At 48.0% G+C, this 15,493-nt stretch overlaps 1 protein-coding gene across 3 annotated transcripts in view; it reads right to left on the bottom strand.

Moving 5' to 3' along the window:
- The window catches only part of ATP9A (ATPase phospholipid transporting 9A), a 135,356-nt gene that overhangs the window by 86,274 nt on the left and 33,589 nt on the right, over window positions 1–15,493 (bottom strand). For all 3 annotated transcript variants that reach the window (XM_055393700.2, XM_055393707.2, XM_055393716.2), the window contains exon 4: window positions 9,710–9,818. In XM_055393700.2, the coding sequence (XP_055249675.2) occupies window positions 9,710–9,818 (109 nt within the window). The remainder of the gene's footprint in view (window positions 1–9,709; window positions 9,819–15,493) is intronic.

Here is a 15,493-nt window from a genome sequence, read left to right as displayed (position 1 = left end):
AAGACAGAGCCCCTCCACTCCGCGCGGACCTTTGACTAGAGACGTGCGGTTCACCCTGTGCCCAGACGCCCCCAGCGGGAAAGAAGCGCCAGCAACTGTGTTCATCGTGCTTCTGTTTGCACTTTCTTTCAAGGCTAATTATCCACTTGCTTCATTGAGCCCTTGATCACAAGTTAGGCTGGGAAAACATTCCTGGCATGAAGACCCCTGGAATTCATCTGGTGAAAATTTGAAACCAGTTACCAACGCCCCACCTGTGATAAGCAAGGCAGGTTCCCCCCTTCAGAAATAAAGTTTGGGTTTGGGGAAAGTCAAGGATAAAGAAAAATAATTCCTTTACTAATTATTATTTCTTGGCCCAAGCCAAATCTTTCCAGTAACAAAACAAAGTTTTGCTGAGTCTGCTACGACTTCAAGACCCTCTCTTCTGCAGCTTTGGTGTGTCCAGGGCCACTGAATGCTATTAATTTGGAAAGACAGCTCTACAATTAAAGTCATAAAACGCATAAAGGTCAGAGAACCTCTCTTAAGTCTCTGATCAGGTTTAAATGTGGATTTTCAAGTAGGAGGAAAGGGGATGATCATTTATTTAAAAGCATCCTTCCTATATGGCTTTCAACAGTTTGTCTGCCTCAGAATCAGGAGGCTGGATCGACTTCTTTGGACTCAGAAATGTGTTTTGTCATATTGTATATTCAATACCCTGTAATAGGAATGGAACATAATCTGAAAAGGCTTCCCTGCTGGCTCAGAAGTAAAGACTCTGCCCACAATGCAGGAGATGCAAGAGACGTGGCTTCAATCCCTGGGTTGGGAAGATCCCCGGGAGAAGGAAATCACTCCAGTATTCTTGCCTGGAAAATCCCATGGACAGAGGAGTCCAGTGAGGAACCACGGGGGCCACAAGAGTCGGACACAACTTAGTGACTAAATCACCATCATACGTATGTGTGGGGTTGGCCAAAAAGATCTCACAGGAAAATGCAAACGAACGTTTTGGCCAACTCAATACATAACGGAACCACTTTGCTGCACCCCAGAAACGAATGCTGTAAATCAACTAGGACTTCAGTTTTAAAAACGCGTTTTTAAACTAGGCACTAAAGCTGAACACTGTGGCAATTATTGAGAGACTCTACGGGGAAGTCTGAGCCTCAGCGCGGGGCCCAGTGGTGACCAGACTCACAGATGAAGGTGTTACATCAGACAGCCAGGCTCACGCCGCAGCCCTACCCTGTGACTGCCACATCATCTGAGACACGACGCTGTCCCTCTCTGAGCTCGGCTGCCCATCTGTAAAACCCGCCCCCGTGAGGCTGTTTCAAAAAGCACAGGCAGACCTTACCCAGCGCCTGGCTGGTTTCCAGTCAAAAGCCTTTCTTCCTTTTTCCCTCTCCTGCTTCCCACTTTGCACGGCATTTTCCTAACAGCTCCAATGCCGCCTTCTCCCTGCTGCATGCCTCAACGACAGATTCCTGGATCACAAAACGAACCTGCCCAGAGTCTCAGGTCTTCACTGGACTACGTGGTCTTTTCTTCTATTTTCCCAGGAAGGAGCAGCTCAGGAAGCAGGGCTGAATTGGGAAGAACAAGATGGAGCCAGAACATGGAATCCTGTCCCCCACACGTCTCACCATCACTGTCTGTGACCTTTGGAGGACTCTTTCTTCCCTTTCTTCCAGCTGTGCTGGCTCTTTGTTGAGGCTGACAAGCTCCTCCACTTGCCGAGCACGAGCCCCACAGCGCGCCAGCTCAGTAACTGTGGCACACACACTGAGCTGTCCTGCAGCGCGTTTCCCTGACCAGGGATTGAACCCTAGTCCCCTGCATTAGAAGGCAGGTTTCTTAACCTCTAGATCACCAGGGAAGCCCCCTGGAGAACTCTTTACGAGACCACTTCCCAGCCATGTGATCCACGTAATGGCACAGGGGGATGCCCTCAGGAGCAGCCATGACTTTGTTTAACGCTCTGCTGTGCTATCTTGAAATTCTGAACAATTTTTGAACGGGGGCCCCTTGCCCCTTGTGTTCATTCTGCATTTGGCGCTGCAAATCACAAAGCCAGCCCTGCCTTCTTTGGTCCTCTAGGACTCAGGATGCAGGTCACCTCTTCTGCGAAGACACCAGCAGCTCCTGCCTGATGCATTCCCATAACCTCCCATAACTTCCAGCTCATACCTCCATTAAGTCATCCACCAACATTTAAGGCAGTCCTGCTACAATACCTGGAGAAGGCAATGGCAAGCCACTCCAGTACTATTGCCTAGAAAATCCCATGGATGGAGGAGCCTGGTAGGCTGCAGTCCATGGGGTCGCTAAGGGTCGGACACGACTGAGCGACTTCACTTTCACTTTTCACTTTCACACATTGGAGAAGGAAATGGCAACCCACTCCAGTGTTCTTGCCTGGAGAATCCCAGGGACGGGGGAGCCTGGTGAGCTTCCGTCTACGGGGTCGCACAGAGTCGGACACGACTGAAGTGACTTAGCAGCAGCAGCTACAATACCACCAGTGCTGCCTTTCTTGGGCACAGACCTAATCCCAGCCCAGGGCTAAACTCTTCTCATGCCAGAGTTATACTCACAGCAGCTCTAAGGTAGGCACTATTATTATCCCCAATTCACTGACTGGTTAAGGCACGCCCCATGGCAGAGGGGCGGCGGGAGCAGGAGTCTTGAATCTGGCAGAACACAAACTCGGAACCACTAACTTCCACCACCAGGCACTGTGCTCAGAACCGGAAATGCGGTGGTTGCTTAGAAGGGCCATAAGGCTTGTGCCACTGAAGTACAATCACGAGTTACATTTTATAATCATCCTAATTACCTGTCTGGATACCTTACTGCACTGTTAATCCCTTGAAGTCCCAATCTCTCGTGTTTATCTCTGCAATACAGAGACCTACCATAAACTCTGGGAAGAGATGGAGTCCCAAATATCCTTGAAGAATGAATAAAAGGTCATTTCCACATGTAGGTTAATTTTACTATTGAAGTGCTTCAAATACTTCTTATTAAACTATGACAATTACATTAAAAATTGATCTGTTGGTGTGGTGTTTTAGACACATTTTGATTGAAATAAGATGATCTAAACCCTTGGAAGCAGCAATTAAAAAAAAAAACTATCCATTGTTCCTCCCAGTGGTAAGTTCCTGATTTCCAGGGTTTTAGGTTCAATTGTTTAAAATCAACTTTCTCCCTCCAAGTTCAGAACTCTTTTAATTTGATTAACATAATGCCTCTAAAACTTTGGCAACATCCCAGAATCTGTGCCATTGACATTCTTATAATGATACTAACTCTGCGATATCTTGAATCTAATTTTGAGACATTGGGCAAACACAAATTGAGGGACAGACTACAAAGTGGCCTGAAACTGGCCTGTCCTTTTCAGAAATGTCAATGTCACAACAAAGAAATCTGGGGCACTCTGCCAAGTTAGAGGAGATTAAGAAAGCAATCAAATGCAACTGGCAAACCTGTACTGCTTTCTGGACTAGGAAAAAAGAAAAACACTATTAAAAAACATTTAAGGAACAAATGGTAAATTCTGAGTGAGAAGTGTAGAGGAAATTAACAGTAATATGCTGATGATAAATTTCCTGAGTTTGTAATTATACTGTGTCATTTGAGAGAAACATCCTACTAGGAATTAAACCCAAGTATTTTGGTGGCTCAGACAGTAAAGACTCTGCCGGCAATGTCGCAGACCCGGCTTCGATCCCTGGGTAAGAAGATCCCCTGGAGGAGGGCGTGGCAACCCACTCCAGTATTCTTGCCTGGAGAATTCCATGGACAGAGGAGCCTAGTCCATGAGATCGCAGAGAGTCGGACACAACTTAACGACTAACACACACACACACACATTTAGGGGTTACCTGGAAAAGGAAATGGCAACCCACTCTTATATTCCTGCCTGGAAAATCAGTCTATAGCTACAGTCCATGGGGTCGGAAAGAGTTGAACATGACTTAAGTCACTAAACAGGAGCAGCAGCATTAAGGGGTTAAAAGGAAATAATGTCTGCAACTTAATTCTCTAAGGACTTAGAAAGCGTGAGGGGAGAGTATTAAGAAGCAAGAGGCTGAACACTGATAAACCCGGGTGAGGGCAAACAGGAGTTCTCCACATAATCTTTGCAACTATTTTGCTAGTTAGAAATTATCACCACCCACCTACCTAATTATCAGGGTTTCCCCAGTGGTTCAGATGGCAAAGAATCACCCTGCAACGCAGGAGACAAGGGTTCGATCCCTGGATCGGAAAGATACCCTGGAGAAGGGAATGGCAACCCACTGCAGTATTCTTGCCTAGAGAATTCCATGACAGAGAAGCCTGGAGGGCTACAGTCCATGGGGTCGCAAGGAGTCAGACATGACTGAGCAACTAACGCTTTCACGTTCTTTCCCCAATTATTTAACTATATTAGTATTAATACAAGTGTTGCTATTATAAACCAGGAAATGAAGCAAAACGTAGGTAAATATTATGGCTTACAATCTCATGATCAAGGACTTGATGTTTTGGTTTCCAAACTTTCTCGAATTGCAAAAATAGCACTGAAAAGTACATTTTAAGACGCCGTGTGATAAAAACAGAAAATAGTCCCGCATGGACACACATGCACGTATCTGTTGCCCTTGGCCTTTGAACTTACTGAAAGAAGATCTTGGTGAAAACACTTATTCCAGAAAATATTAAGCGACTGAATGGTAAAGTCAAAAAAGGATTCTTTCTCTTCCTCTCTCTGAAATCCTCCAATTTTAGCTTCTTACCTTGGCCCTTCCCACAAAGTGTATCAAATAGCTACACCCCCACCGCCCACTCTCCCACACACCCCTCCCCCACCCCGCTTTCACTTTCCAAGCTGGCGGCTTTCTTCAGAGCTTTCTTTTCTGGGGCTTTCGAAACAAACTGTGGAGCCAGGTCTGGGCTGACATTCAGAACTCTGTTCCGTTCTGCCCTCCTGTTGGATTGGCCTGACAATGGAAACCACGGGCCACAGGAGGAGACCAACAAAGGAAGACAAGTTTTCAACGCTGCAGCCATCTGCCAGTTCTCCTTAGGATCTTTTCAAGAGCTGAAGGAAGTTAAAGCAGGGGCTGAGAAAGGGGTCTGCAGGGGAACTGCAGGGGAGGGCAGAAAAAAAATCATTCACGGGAAAAGCAATTGCAATATGAAAAGAAGCAAAGAAGGTGTGGAGCCTGGAAGGCTGACGCATGGGGTCCCCAGACCCTCCTCCTGAGCTTGACAGAGACCCACCGCACCCTCTGTGGTGGACCTTCTGTCGGTTGCCAAGCGTTTTAAATGTTATAGTCAGAAAATGTTATTAAGGGAGGATTTAATATACATATTAAAAAGCAGAGACATTACTTTGCCAACAAAGGTCCGTCTAGTCAAGGCTATGGTTTTTCCCGTGGTCATGTATGGATGTGAGAGCTGGACTGTGAAGAAAGCTGATCGCCGAAGAATTGATGCTTTTGAACTGTGGTGTTGGAGAAGACTCTGGAGAGTCCCTTGGACTACAACGAGATCCAACCAGTCCATTCTAAAGGAGATAAGTCCTGGGTGTTCACTGGAAGGACTGATGCTAAAGCTGAAACTCCAATACTTTGGCCACCTCATGCGAAGAGTTGACTCATTGGAAAAGACTCTGATGCTGGGAGGGATTGGGGGCAGGAGGAGACGGGGATGACAGAGAATGAGATGGCTGGATGGTATCATCGACTCAATTCACATGAGTTTAAGTGAACTCTGGGAGTTGGTGATGGACAGGGAGGCCCAGTGTGCTGTGATTCATGGGGTCGCAAAGAGTCAGACACGACTGAGTGACTGAACTGAACTGAACCACAAAAAAGTGCCTTGTAGAGGGTTCTGGTTACCCCCGTGGAAAGCCCAAGCTACCTGCCTTTGTAAAGATTACGTTGGGGTTTCTTTCTTTAGGTAGCAAAATGCCCTAAATATAAGTAGGTTCAGTTCAGTTCAGTTCAGTCGCTCAGTCGTGACCGACTCTTTGCGACCCCATGAATCACAGCACGCCAGGCCTCTGTCCATCACCAACTCCCAGAGTTCACTCAAACTCATGTCCATAGAGTCGGTGATGCCATCCAGCCATCTCATTCTCTGTCATCCCCTTCTCCTCCCACCCCCAATCCCTCCCAAATTCAGAGTCTTTTCTAGTGAGTCAACTCATCGCATGAGGTGGCCAAAGTATTGCAGTTTCAGCTTTAGCATCAGTCCTTCCAATGAACACCCAGGATTGATCTCCTTTAGAATGGGCTGGTTGGATCGCCTTGCAGTCCAAGGGACTCTCAAGAGTCTTCTCCAGCACCACAGTTCATAAGCATCAATTCTTCGACGATCTGCTTTCTTCACAGTCCAACTCTCACATCCATACATGACCACAGGAAAAACCAGAGCCTTGACTAGATGGACCTTGGTTGGCAAAGTAATGTCTCTGCTTTTTAATATGCTATCTAGGTTGGTCATAACTTTCCTTCCAAGGAGTAAGCGTCTTTTAATTTCATGGCTGCAATCAGCATCTGCAGTGATTTTGGAGCCCAAAAAAATAAAGTCTGACACTGTTTCCACTGTTTCCCCATCTATTTCCCATGAAGTGATAGGACCAGATGCCATGTCTTTTTTTCTGAATGTTGAGCTTCAAGCCAACCTTTTCACTCTCATCAAGAGGCTTTTGAGTTCCTCTTCACTTTCTGCCATAAAGGTGGTGTCATCTGCATATCTGAGGTTATTGATATTTCTCCTGGCAATCTTGATTCCAGCTTGTGCTTCTTCCAGCCCAGCGTTCCTCATGATATACTCTGCATAGAAGTTAAATAAGCAGGGTGACAATATACAACCTTGATGTACTCCTTTTCCTATTTGGAACCAGTCGGTTGTTCCATGTCCAGTTCTGACTGTTGCTTCCTGACCTGCATACAGGTTTCTCAAGAGGCAGGTCAGGTGGTCTGGGATTCCCATCTCTTTCAGAATTTTCCACAGTTTATTGTGATCCACACAGTCAAAGGCTTTGGCATAGTCAATGAAGCAGAAATAGATGGTTTTCTGGAACTCTCTTGCTTTCTCCATGATCCAGCGGATGTTGGCAATTTGATCTCTGGTGCCTCTGCCTTTTCTAAAACCAGCTTGAACATCTGGGAGTTCACGGTTCACATATTGCTGAAGCCTGGCTTGGAGAATTTTGAGCATGACTTTACTAGCGTGGGAGATGAGTGCAATTGTGCGGTAGTTTGAGCATTCTTTGGCATTGCCTTTCTTTGGGATTGGAATGAAGATTGACTTTTTCCAGTCCTGTGGCCATTGCTGAGTTTTCCAAATTTGCTGGCATATTGAGTGCAGCACTTTCACAGCATCATCTTTCAGGATTTGAAATAGCTCAACTGGAATTCCATCACCTCCACTAGCTTTGTTCGTAGTGATGCTCTCTAAGGCCCACTTGACTTCACATTCCAAGATGTCTGGCTCTAGGTCAGTGATCACGTTATCGTGATTATCTTGGTCGTGAAGATCTTTTTTGTATAGTTCTTCTGTGTATTCTTGCCACCTCTTCTTAATATCTTCTGCTTCTGTTAGGTCCATACCATTTCTGTCCTTTATCGAGCCCATCTTTGCATGAAATGTTCCCTTGGAATCTCTAATTTTCTTGAAGAGATCTCTTGTTTTTCCTATTCTGTTGTTTTCTTCTATTTCTTTGCATTGATCACTGAGGAAGGCTTTCTTATCTCTCCTTGCTATTCTTTGGAACTCTGCATTCAGATGCTTATATCTTTCCTTTTCTCCTTTGCTTTTCGCTTCTCTTCTTTTCACAGCTATTTGTAAGGCCTCCTCAGACAGCCATTTCGCTTTTTTGCATTTCTTTTCCATGGGGATGGTCTTGGTCCCTGTCTCCTGTACAATGTCCACGAACTTCCATCCAGAGTTCATCAGGCACTCTATCTATCAGATCTAGTCCTTTAAATCTATTTCTCACTTCCACTGTATAATCATAAAGGATTTGATTTAGGTTATATATGAATGGTCTAGTGGTTTTCCCTACTTTCTTCAATTTAAGTCTGAATTTGGCAATAAGGAGTTCATAATCTGAGCCACAGTCAGCTCCTGGTCTTGCAATAATAAAACATTTCTATACCAACTCTAAATCCCACCTTTTCCCAGAGACTGGCAACTTTTATTTAAGACCACCAACTACGAAAATCTACTTAAATGAACTAAAGCAAAATACTTTGATGCCCCCATGCTGCTGCTGTTTAGTCACTCGTCGTGTCCGAGTCTTTGTGACCCCATGGGCTATATAGCCCGCCAGGCTCCTCTGTCCATGGGATTTCCCAAGCAAGAACACTGGAGTGGGCTGCCATTTCCTTCTCCAGGGGAATCTTCCCGATCCAGGGATGGAACCTGCGTCTCCTGCCCGACAGGCAGATTCTTTACCACTGAGCCACATAGGAAGCGTGCTGTCATGCGTCTATACTAAAAAAAATATTTTGGAGACTTAAATAAATTTCTCCAAAATTTTTCCTAGAAGGAAAATTCTTCTCATCCCAGAAACTACAGATGAAGTGCTCCTTGTGAAGACTTAGGCACTTAACCATAAAGCAGATCACATCCTGGCTGGGTGCAGGCTTCCTCAGGCATCTATCTTATCTCTTTCAGAATTCTCAATTTCCTGGAGGCAAAACACAGCTTTTATCCCCCTCAGCTGCTCCTGAAACATTAATCCCTGAACAGGAACAGTCATCCTTGGGAGCTTAAGGTAACATTCTCATTTCTTATGGGAAATCTAGGTAGAATCTGTACTTAGAAATAAAAGTCGACGTCAGTTGGGTTGTTTCATGGGTTCTCCATGGTGTATTTGAGTGGGTTTTTTAAATTCCACCACTTCAAAATTTCAAATGAAAGTTTGCCTAGTCAATTCTCTTTGGGTCAGATTATTCACTCTTTATTCTTCCATTTTGAAAATTTATAAAATCCCTTCAAAGAAACTTCACAGATGCAGCATTCAGTATGAAGTCTGGTGCCTTCTTAAAAAACTAACATTGCAAAGTTGTCACATTAGCTTTGTAATGTTGAAAGTATATCTTTTAGAGCTATGCTCCTTTGAGAACCTGTGCAGGACAGAGTTTATAGCCTCCACACCAAGAGAGCTCAAGTGGCAGAGAATCTGCCTGCAATGCACGACTTGTGGATTCAATCCCTGGGTTGGGAAGATCCTGTGGAGGAGGAAATGGCCACCCACTCCAGTATTCCTGCCTGGAGAATCCCATGGACAGAGGAGCCTGGTGGGCTACAGTCCATGGGGTTGCAGAGAGTCAGACATGACAGAGCACACACACGCCCAAACACCAACAGAAGGGCTACCTTCTCAGCCAGCAGGTGGAAGGGGTGAGCATGCGGAGGATGTCACGAGCGCACAGTTAATCCTGAGTGGATAAGGCGCAGGTCAGCCGTCAACACGGGCTCCAGGGGCACAGTGATGGTCCAGGGATGTGGCTGGAGCCCCGCCAGGCAGGAGGCACATGCTGGCCTCCCTAACGGCGGCCACTGAGCGACTGTCCCACCCCAGCTGCCCACACCCCATGGCCCTGGGCTGTGAACCCTGCTCCCTGACCATCAGCGGCCCGTGGCCAAGTTGGTACCCAGTGCCCACCCTGCCCCCTACCCCCCTGGGGCTGGGCAGCAGAAGGCTGACCTCTCGCCGTGAGGCGGCTGTAGACCTGGGAGTTCACTTCCTTGTCCCGCATGTAGCATCGGATCTCCTCCACTGCCTCTCGGATGATGGTGACAGCCAGCACAAAGCCCTGCAGAAGAGAGAGAGACAGATGGTGAGCTGGCCTGAAAGCCACCAGCCTCCCCTGGGGTCGGGACAGAAGAGACCACGAGACCAGGGCAGCAGGCTTTTCAGGCGCACGAGCCCCAGCAGGCGCCCTTCTCTGAATCTCCTACCCCGGAGAAACCGCCGCAGGTACCAGGACGTCCCATCCACCCCCACCCCAGGGCTCCTAAGTGTGAAAAACACAGAAGCCCCCGGAAATGTCCGGCCACTGGTAAGGGCTGAGCGGTGGGGATGCCCTGACGCCTGCGGCTCACTCGCCACGTGCCGGGTGCCACTGGAAGTACCCTCCCCGCTTGGAGCAGCTCACCCCGGGATGGCCACGGTGGCCAGGTAGAGACCGAGACACACAGAGGCGAAGAAAACAAAACCTCCCTGGGGCTCAGTCGGTGAACCATCCGCCTGCAACGCAGGAGACCTGGTTCGATCCCTGGGTCGGGAAGATCCCCAGGAGAAGGAAATGCAATTCACTCCGGTTTTCTTGCCTAGAGAATGCCACGGACAGAGGAGCCCGGTGGACGAAAGTCCATGGGGCCTCAAAGAGTCAGGCACGACTTAGCAACTAAACCAAGGACGTCAAGGTCCTGAGTGATCATTCAGGGGCTCCTGTTCCAGAGTCCTTGCTCTCAGAGGCCACAACGTTCTGCACCTGCAGAAACCTGGATGGGTGGAACCAAGCAGGTGGCCACCAGGGCACAAAATGAGTCACAATGCCTATTTGCACTGGCCTGCCAGGAGGGAGATCAACCTTCCAGATACAGCACTGCTCAGATAAAGACAAACAAAGACTCCATACACTGCTGGAGATTTTTCAATATCCTTAACTTTTTTTCTTTACTATAAGGTCTCTATTTGTGTGTGCATGTGTGAACTCAATCATGTCTGACTCTTGTGACCCCATGGACTATATCCCACCTGGCTTCTCTGTCCACGGAATCTTCCAGGCAAGAATCCTGGAGTGGGTTGCCATTTCTACTCCAGGGGATCTTCCTGACCCAGGGATCAAATCCACATGTCTTGTGTCTCCTGCATTGGCAGGCAGATTTTTTACCAGTGCACCATCTGGGAAGCCCCCACTCCTTAACTATTGGTTAGATTCCTCTGTAAAGAAGGGGACGGGGTGGGGTGGGGACTTCTTACTGGGCCACAAGGTATGTGGACTCTTAGCTCCCCTAGCAGGGAACACACCTGCACCCCTACACTGGAGGCAAAGTCTTAACGACTGAACCACCAAGGGAATCCTCATGTTAAAGTATTGATTGCATAAGCACCCATTAGGAAAAGGAAAATTTTAAGCCGCCCCTATTCCCACTCACAAAACCTGGTGCAGACTGGTGTCTGTCACCCATGGTAGGAATCCATTTTCATCTAGATTTTTCTTCTTGTATCAATAAAAGCAAGAGCAGCCATTCATTTTTCTTACAAAAGAGTCTTGTCATCTCTCTTTTTAAAGTCATCTTTTTTAATACAGAGAGCACAATTGCCCCTGAGGTGAGCAGTCGTGAACTCTTTGAGGATTTCATTTTCATACTGTTTACCCTGTGCAATATATTAACTTCCATTCAAAAGACGCTAAATCTCTTATATAAATCTAGCCAGCGATGTGCCGCTTTGTGGAACCCCTCCCAAGGCCCATACATCTTTGCCATCAAAGGATTTCTCCTGTTTCCGATCAGAAGGAAGTACACACTGAAGCCAAAGCAAAACCGGTACATTTCAGAATGAAAGCATGACCAGACCACATAGGGAGGTGAGAGAGAACCTGGTCTGGAAAAGCACGGCCCACGTTTGCAGAATCCCCCCCGCATGGCCATGCTGCTGTTTCATTCTGGGCCAGAATCCAGGTTTCGGTTGTTTGTTTTTTCAAGTGTTCCAGTTTCTAGTTCTCTCTGTGTGGGTCTGGCTAAATCCCATCGATGTTAATGGGAAGTGTGTGCTTATCACAAAGACAGGAGGCGCTAACCTCCCTGCTGCAGATAAATACTGCTTCCTAAGTCACCATGGGCTTCCCAGGTGGCACACTGGTAAAGAACCTGCCTGCCAATGCTGGAAACACAAGAGTCACAGGTTCAATTCCTGGGTCGGGAAGGTCCCCTGGAGGAGGCCATGGCAACCCATTCCAGTATTCCTGCCTAGGAAATCCTAAGGACAGAGGAAACTGGCGGGCTACAGTTCAAGGGGTCACAAAAAGTTGGAAACGACTAAGCAACTTAGCACACAGGCACACAGTCAGGTGTTGGGACCCAGAGCTGAAAATGACTTTCCACTGAGTGAAATTCCTTAAGAGCCAGGGAGCTCACACATACAAGTTACCATATCTATGACCTACCCTCCACCCCAACACACACACACACAGAATCCTCACCAATCCCAGGGGACCTGCCATCTCTTAAGCTAGAAACTGCTTTACAAAGAGATGCAAATGTGGTCCAGATGTAAATTCCAACCTGCCAGCTTTGGAGGTCCCTAAGGGCCAAATCACTTCATGGCAAATAGATGGGAAAACTATGGAAACAGTGACAGACTTTATTTTCTTGGGCTCCAAAATCACTGCAGATGGTTACTGCAGCCATGAAATTAAAAGGAGCTATGACCAACCTAGACAGCGTATTAAAAAGCAGAGACATTACTTTGCCAACAAAGGTCCATCTAGTTAAAGCTATGGTTTTTCCAGTGGTCAAGTATGATGTGAGAGCTGGACCATAAAGAAAGCTGAGCACCGAAGAAGTGATGCTTTTGAACTGTGGTGTTGGAGAAGACTCTTGAGAGTCCCTTGGACTGCAAGGAGATCCAACCAGTCCATCCTAAAGTAGATCAGTCTTGGGTGTTCATTGGAAGGACTGATGCTGAAGATGAAACTCCAGTACTTTGGCCACCTGATAGGAGGAGCTGACTCATTGGAAAAGACCCTGATGCTGGGAAAGATTGAGGGCGGGAGGAGAAGGGGACGACAGAGGATGAGATGGCTGGATGGCATCACCGACTCGGTGGACATGAGTCTGAGCAAGCTCTGGGAGTTGGCGATGGACAGGGAGGCCTGGCGTGCTGCAGTCCACGGGGTCACAAAGAGGGGGACGCGACCGAGCACCTGAACTGACTGAAGGGCCAAAGACACTGAGAAAGCAGCCTGGGCGGCAGCGGAGGGTCATCTTCACTCGTAAGGGAGTCAGAGGTATGACAGTGGACGGACAAAATCCTGAAGGCGCTAAGACTCTTCTGTAAAGCTGGACGTCAAGAGCAGATTTACTGGGAATTCCCTGGAGGTCCAGAAGTTAGGACTCCATGTTTCCACTGCTGAGGGCCCAGGTTAGATCTCTGGTTGGGGAACTAAGATCCCATAAGGCGCAAGGTGCAGTCAAAAAAAAAAAAAAAGATCTACTAAGCAAAACTCCTGAGAGAAATCAGAAAAGCAGATACTTCTGCTTGGGGAGGCGGGCTGACTGGAAAGGGGCACAGAGAACTTTCTGGGCTGGTTAGAATGTCCTGTCCTGACCACGGGTGCTGGGAACACACAGGGAACTGAAAACTCAGTATCGTGTAGACTGTGTCTTAATAACAAAGAAATCTAGATTTATCATTTGATCTTCATACAATTTTACTGATTATCTCATCTGTCTCCCGAGGAACATCTCCCATGAATACATCAGCATCGAAAAAGAAGTTACCAGGTCTTCCCTGGGAGTCCAGCGGTTAAGAATCTGCTTCCAATGCTGGGGATGTGGGATTGAGCCCCGGTCCAGGAACTGAGACCCCACACAGCACACGGCAATCAAGCCTGCGCGCTGCAACCAGAGGGGAGCCTGCGTGCCGCAAGCAAAGAGCTCAAAAGCCACAACTAAGACCCACTGCAGCCAAGTAAATAAACACTTTTTAAAAAAGAAAAAACGTCACCAAAAGCGAAGACGTCACCACACGATGAACAGCAACGGCACAAGTACCAGAATTGTAAAATCAGAATGAGGACGTTTCCTGAGAATTTTCTGTGTGTCAGGAGCCGTTTGCAGCATTCCTTCTTCACCGCACCTCCCAACAAGCCATGGGAATGGACACGATCACCCACCCCCAACTTTACAGATGAGGAAACTGAGGTTCGGAAAAGCTAGCTCCAACCACACGGCTTCTCAAAGAGGCTGCAGGGCAACCGTCTGGCCCCACAGTCCTCGTCCTGAACCACTGAGCTCACGGCCGGGCGTGAAACGAGAGGACTCTAGGGGTGGTCAGACACATTTCAAAATGTACTTCAGCCAAGCACTGGAAATTGATTCTCCACATAAACATCTAGGGGACTTAGGAGAAATCAGCTGCAGTCACCGGGAAACACATGTCATCCAGTTGTCTTTGAAACCAGGCTCCCTTCTCTGTAGCCCCTGGAAAGAGAGGAAGACCTTGTGCAAGATGACTGCCTCCTTCTGTCTCTGAATCATCACAGGAAACTCAGGCCATGGGGCAGTTAGAAGCCTCAGGACTGCCGGAGGTTGCTGGTAACCCTGGCTTTTCTCTACAGCCAGAGGCCCAGGAAAACCAGGACTCAGCTGTTTGCATCGGGAGTCAGGTTCCTGGCTCCTCCTGGAAACCCTGAGCATCATTTCAGCAAAGAGACACGGACTAGAACTGGAGCGCGGCTCTTACTGGAAGGGCGGGAGCCCTCCAAGTCATCCTGGCCCCTACACGGGCCCTCACTGCATTTCCTGAGGGGCTTCTGCAGTCCCCGGGGTCAGCATCATCGGTAGTGATATGTGGAATACACCCCAGAGCAGAAACAGGCACAGCACCTGCCTTCGCGTTGTGTTCAACACTTTGATCCTTGGTCACCAGCCCTAAGAACCAACGTGGTCTCCCCCTGTAGAGGGAGCAACTCTACTCTAAACAGTTTCAAGCACCTAGACTACACATCTGAGCTAATGCAATTTCCCATAAGTTTCCAACTTCCAGAAAGGCACTGCGGTGACTTCAGACAGAGGTCTCTGTACCTGAAGATAAAAAATACTTAATAATAAGGCCGCACATCCCCCTCCAAGGACTTCCCTAGTGGCTCAGAGGTAAAGAATCTGCCTGCAATGCAGAAGACCCGGATTCGATCCGTGGGCCAGGAAGATCCCCTGGAGAAAGGAATGGCCACCCACTCCGGTATTCTTGCGTGGAGAATCCCATGGACAGAGGAGCCTGGCAGGCTACAGTCCACGGGGTCACAAAGAGACTAAGCGACGAATACTTTCATCCCTGTTCCAAAGAAAACTACTAGCTTTGGTGAAGAACCTTCCAGACCTCCGTGTATTTATTTACAAGCCTCAGGTGAGTCACACTCCATACACAGACACACCGGAGCACAGAATCGGTTGCGTGGTCAACCCCTCACGCTGACATAGCCTACATCAGAAACAGAAAACAATTCAAAGAGCACAAGCCACAGGGTTGGAGGCTCTGCCTTTCTCGGGACCGCTGTGTGCCAGGGCCCAGCACCCGGCAATCCGCGGTGAGCAGGCAGGAAACTCTTGCTGAAACAAGGAGAGACTGGACAGCAGACAGACAGACAAAAGGACGAGCCCAGGCACCGCGGCGGTGGGCGGAACACAGCGTCACCAGGAAAACCTCGGGGGCTCCCAACGCATTGGCCTGGGGGGCATCCTCTCCCTTGAAAGACCA

The sequence above is a fragment of the Moschus berezovskii genome, chromosome 15 (assembly GCF_049115385.1).
Source record: "Moschus berezovskii isolate FMDL1 chromosome 15, NW_MosBer_1.0, whole genome shotgun sequence".
Taxonomy (NCBI): domain Eukaryota; kingdom Metazoa; phylum Chordata; class Mammalia; order Artiodactyla; family Moschidae; genus Moschus; species Moschus berezovskii.
This window is presented reverse-complemented; position numbering and strand designations above follow the sequence as displayed.